This window comes from Sciurus vulgaris (assembly GCF_902686455.1).
Source record: "Sciurus vulgaris genome assembly, chromosome: 7".
Taxonomy (NCBI): Eukaryota; Metazoa; Chordata; class Mammalia; order Rodentia; family Sciuridae; genus Sciurus; species Sciurus vulgaris.
Genome location: NC_136467.1, coordinates 52,521,682 through 52,527,360, shown reverse-complemented (window position 1 = coordinate 52,527,360; position 5,679 = coordinate 52,521,682). Strand labels below are relative to the sequence as shown.

General features: G+C 41.3%; 1 protein-coding gene and 1 pseudogene across 2 annotated transcripts; both read left to right on the top strand.

Moving 5' to 3' along the window:
* Window positions 1-537: 537 nt before the first annotated feature.
* Window positions 538-1,443, top strand: RFPL4B (ret finger protein like 4B; the record flags this gene model as incomplete). Its single annotated transcript, XM_079147364.1, has 1 exon — window positions 538-1,443. The coding sequence occupies one exon, from the start codon at window positions 538-540 to the stop codon at window positions 1,441-1,443; it is 906 nt and encodes a 301-aa protein (XP_079003490.1).
* Window positions 1,444-3,889: 2,446 nt separating this feature from the next.
* On the top strand, window positions 3,890-5,064 carry LOC306665720 (heterogeneous nuclear ribonucleoprotein C-like; annotated as a pseudogene). The gene is made up of 2 exons: window positions 3,890-4,473; window positions 4,567-5,064. The product of its transcript is annotated as a heterogeneous nuclear ribonucleoprotein C-like (transcript).
* Window positions 5,065-5,679: the final 615 nt, after the last annotated feature.

Here is a 5,679-nt window from a genome sequence, read left to right as displayed (position 1 = left end):
TTATTTGAAATTCTGAGACTTCCTGAGTCATGTTTCTGTGACAGTCCTAGGATTGTCTTTACTTTTATGATTGGATTTAGACATGGAAATCCTTTTATTTGAATGCAGGTAACCCACAAAAGAATACTGATTAGAGTGGAGACTGCATTCCTACCTAGATTCTATCAAGGACCCAGTTCAGCTCCGCTCTGCCAAGATGAAGCCTGGGTCAGAACAGAGAGTACCTCACCTGGAAGTCTCCAGACAAGGTAAACTGCCGGTCTGAAAATATCATTTCTACCATCCTATTTCTCTCTTGTGATTACCTGGATTTTGGACAGTGTAATAGTTTTTATTACATTTTGATACTCTGACTTAGTATCACCCTTATACATAAACTACATAAATATTTGTATTATTTAATTTTTGTATTAGGTTTACACATATCACAACCTGAGTACTGAAGAGCAGATTTTGTACAAAAGACTTCCAGTTGCTTCCAGAAGATAATAAAAGGTCATTGGACTGAATTCGCTGTTAAAGAATGACGCTTGGACCATGGCTGAAAGTTTGGAAGTTGAGATAATCTGTCCAGTTTGCCTGGAATTGATCTTCAATCCCATTTTTCTGTCCTGTTCACATATTTTCTGCTTTGACTGCATTCGAGATTGGCTGACAATTAGGGGAGATTTGGTACTGACCTGCCCCTTGTGTCGAAGAGAAAACAAGACACCTGTCATGGAAGAACTGCATGTTGGAGCACTGACACTTCTGCTCAAGCAGCACAACTCATTCCTGGAACAAAGTCTGTGTTGGAGCACTGAGCTCCTGAGGTTCTGGGTGGATGTGACCTTGGATTCTGCCACTGCCCACTCCCTCCTTGTGCTCTCCAGTGATCTAAAGACAGTCCATTGTGGGAAGATCTGCCATAACCTGGTGGAAGATCCCAGGAGATTCACTAGCCTGGCTTGTGTCCTGGGCTCCCCCTGCTTCTCCTCTGGTCGCCATTACTGGGAAGTTAAAGTGGGAGAAGGGAAGGAGTGGACCCTGGGTGTCTGCAATGAGTTGGTGGAAAGAAAGAGGACCATGGGTTTATCGCCTGAGCATGGTTTCTGGATCATTAGCTTGAAGGCAGGAGAAATTCATGTCAGTTCCACCCAGGAAAGAATTCCTGCAAGTCCTGGCCTTTGCCATGTGGGAATTTTACTGGATATGGAGATGGGAGAAATCAAGTTTTTTGATGTTAAAAATGGTGCCCTCATCTGTATACCTGGCTCTTTCATCTTCTCTGTTTGGGAGCATTTGCGTCCATTCTTTTATCCTGAGTCACCAGAAGAAGGGAATAGTGGGGCCCCCTTGAGCATCTGCCCACAAGAAATTCACACTTCCCTGAAGCTTTCTGAGGTGAATGAGACCTTGGACTTCAGAAAGGTCAGAATGACCAAGGAAGAGACAATTTACTAAAGTGCCAAGATTTGGTAGTTTAAAAAATAATTTTGTTGCTCTCTCTGCTTTTTCTTTTCTTAAAATATTTTTTACTTGTCAATGGATCTTTTGTTTTAATTATTTATTCATATGCAGTGTTGAGGATTGAACCCAGGGCCTCACTCATGTCAGGCAAGTGGTCTACCACTATGCCACAACTCCAGCCCCTCTCTCTGCTTCTTGATCATCGTGTAAGCTGCTTCCCTCTGCCACACACTTCTGCCATGATGTTCTGCCTCACCTTGAGTCCCAAGGAATGGAGCCAGCTGCCTATGGACTGAGCCCTCTGAAACTATGAGCCCTCAAATAAACTTTTCCTCCTCTACAATTGTTCTGGTTGTGTCTTTTTGTCACAGTGGTGAAGTAGCTGACTAAAACAGAAATTGGTACTGAGAAGTGGGGTCATTGCAACTCACCTGACCATGTGGTTCATAAGTTTTTGAAGCATTTTGGAATTGGTGAGAAGAATATTGAGATGTGTAGCAGTGCAAGCTGAAAATACTTTAGACAGTTGTAAGCAAAGATTAATGGCCAAATCTGGTGGGAACTCAGAAAGAATGCCAGTAGGATCATGGACAGTGAAGACAGAATTCAAGAGGGTTCAGAGAAGGAAAACTCAATAGGAATTTGGAATAAAGGTCATTCGTGTTATGTTCTGGCTTAGAAGTTGTCTGAATTTTGCCTGTGTTCTGAGACTTTCTGTGAGGCTGATTTTAAAAGTGATGAACTTCTTTTTCATGGTGCTGAGGATTGAACCCAGGACCTTGTGCATGTGAGGCAACCACTCTACCAACTGAGCCATATCCTCAGCCCCAATGAACTTCTTAATTTGGCAGAAGAAATTTCTAGGAGACCAAGGCATTCCTATTTAGGAAGTGGCACGGGTATTGCTGATGGCTTTCAGGCAAGTTTATTGTGATATTCAGGAACAGAAAACAGCAGAAATATTTGAAAACCTTGAACTTGAAAGGCAGGAGTATAACTGGGGCTAAGAAAGTTGCAGTTGTTTAAGACATTGCTGCCACTAAAGAAAGGCTAAAGATTTTGCCCAGACACAGTAAGAAAGATAACTTGAGGGCATCTTAGGAGCTGGCAAGATCACACCCATGTCAGGCTCAGGGACTAAAAGTGAAAATTCTCTTGAGAAGAGTGGGGAATCCTTCTTACAAAAGGGGTCCTAGGAAGTTTTTTGAATGTGCTCAGTCACTCAGACACTCAGAGGTTGCTGCAACCAGGGTCCTTGGAGGCTTGATTACTGTTCAAGATGGTGGCAGACCTTGGCATTGACCATGTGGTGCTGGTTCCACAAGACTACAGGATAATGGATTTTGTGAAGAGATGAAGGCTGATCGGTTGCGGCTGGCTGCCTTGCTGACTTCAAGCATCGGTTGGATTCTTCACACAGAATGTGGGAGTAGGAAATTCAGAATCGAATCTCTTCTCCCTCCGCCTCCTGGTTACAAATCACTTAAAATATATGTTAGTGGAACTTTGCTTGAGGGCAGCAAGGTGAACCCCATCCCTACTCACTGGAACTCAGCTTTAATTTTTAACCTCCCTCCCCCACCCTTCCAGAACACACACATTCCCATTCCAAAACTGATTTATAAAGACATTTTAAACATAAGGATGTAACTTGGTGTACACTACAGCAAATTTACAGGGTTTTTTAAAATAATTTCCAAAAATGGGACATGGATTTAAGATGTAATTTTTAAAATTTCTATTTCTATTTTTTCTGCAGCAGTTGGGTTAGAGGAGGAGGAGCATTTTAGCCTCTCATAAAGTGGCCTCTATACTTCTTTGTGTATTTTTAAGATTGATTGATGATGTAGAAAGGACTTTGCTTCTCTGCTACTGAGAACATTACCCTTGCGGTTTTTGTGGAAACTGCTTTTGGAAAGAAAAAAAAAAATGAACTTTACTGACTTAACATTTTTGCACCTGCTGTTTTTCTAATCTGGGCTATTTTTATTTTTGTTTTTTTACAGTGAGATTTTTTTTTTGATCTTCAGCTACTGTAAGTTATTCCAATTTTTTTTTTACATTTTTCCTGACTTTCCACTGATTTCCTTTTTATTGTTGTTAGTAGTTATTATTTATTTATTATTATTATTATTATATACTTATGATGGTGATTATGACATTGATGATTTTTAATCTAATTAAAATCGAGTTTTTTCAGAATGCTCATAAGAGAGAGTGATGGCATTAGCATCTTTGAGTGAATTGATCACATAAACCTTTTCTCTCCCAACTCAAACCCTTGTCCTCAACCCTCTTCCCCACATTGGAAATAATTTTACTGGCTGTTAAGTCTGTGACCTTATTTTTTCTGATCTTTAACTTAACTGTTTTAGAGCATCTCTGGATGTCTGTATTTTTACTTTTTTAATTTTTAATCTTTAAATTTGTTAAATTTTTAAACTGTGCTGCAATAAAATGTGTGGGGTACTACCTAACACTTATAATGGTAATGGCGTGTTCCCAGAAAGCCATCTTCTTCCTGTTTCCCTTGAAATCCCATCCCGCTTTTCCTGTACTCTAACCCTCACAAACTACAAGCTGCTGCAACATGAATGCCCAGCCTGGAGCAGCATCAGCCAGGATGACCTGGAGCCAGGAGGGCCACTGGAACAGATGCACATCCTTCCTGGGTGATGTTCTTGCTCCTTTGTGAGGAACCTTATCAATCATGATGGCTAGCAACGTGACCGGCAAGACAGATCCATGCTCCATGAACTCCCGTGTATTCATTGGGAATCTCAACATTCTGATGGTCAAGAAGTCTGATGTGGAGGCAATATTCTTGAGGCATGGCAAAATTGTGGGTTGCTCTGTCCATAAGGGCTTTGCTTTCGTTCAGTATGTTAATGAGAGAAATGCCTGGGCTGCTGTAGCAGGAGAGGATGGCAAAATGATTACCGGCTAGGTTTTGGATATTAATCTGACTGCAGAGCCAAAAATGAACAGAGGAAAAGCAGTTGTGAAACAATCTGCAGTGGAGATGTAGGGGTCAGCACCAGAACACCCTTCTCCGTCCCCTCTACTCAGCTCCTCTTTTGACTGGGACGATGACTTTCAATGTGATTATTATGACAGGATGTACAGTTACCCAGCACTGTTCCTCCTCCTCCTCCTCCTCCTCTTCCTCCTATTGCTAGGGCTGTAGTGCCCTCCAAACACCAGTGTATATCAGGAAACACCTCCCGAAGGGGCAAAAGTGGCTTCAGTTCTAAGGGTGGACAGCAGGGATCTTCTTCCAAGTCTGGAAAGTTGAAAGGAGATGACCTTCAGGCCATGAAGAAGCAGCTGATCCAAATAAAACAAAAAGTGGATTCTCTTCTGAAAAGCCTGGAAAAAAATGAAAAGGGGCAGAGCAAACAAGCAGTAGAGATAAAGAATGATAAATCAGAAGAGGAGCAGAGCCACAGTTCCCTGAAGAAAGATCAAACTAATGTGAAGACAGAGTCTGAGGAGGGTGCAGATGACTGCTGAGGAGGGGACCTACTGGTGATGATAATGAAGATGGGGGATGACCAGCTCTTGCTGATCAAGAATGATGAAAAAGAGGCAGAGGAAGGAGAGGATGACCCTTAAACACATATGGGGGTTTAGAAATATTATCCCATTATTTCTTTACCTAGGCGCTTGTCTAAGATCAAAATCTCACCAGATCCTCTCCCTCAGTGTCTTCGGCACATGCTCACTGTTCTCCCTCTCTTTGTCCTTCCCATGTTCATTAATTCATATTGCCCCATGCCTGGTCCCATTTTCACTTCCTGTGACACTCCTAGTAGTTTTGTTAAGTCTTACCCTGTAATTTTTGCTTTTAATTTTGATATCTCTTTATGACTTAACATTAACAAGATGTATGGTTTTTATCAACTGTCTCCAAAATAATCTCTTGTTATGCAGGGAGCACAGTTCTTTCCATTTGTACATGATTTCAGTAGTTGCTTTCCTAACTACAAAGACAATCTCATTTATTTGTAGCACCTGAGAGCAGCTTTGAGTTACAGGTATGTGTGTTATCCCCCACATAATAGTCCTGTGTGGGGCTGTTCAACCCAAATGTAACAATGTATTTTTGTGAATGAGAGTTGGCATGTTAAATGCATCCTCTAGAAGAATAGTGTAATAGTCTTTATTTGTTTTCTAAAGTTGATACTGTGGGTTATTTTTGTGACTAGCCTGATGTTTGGAAACTTTGTT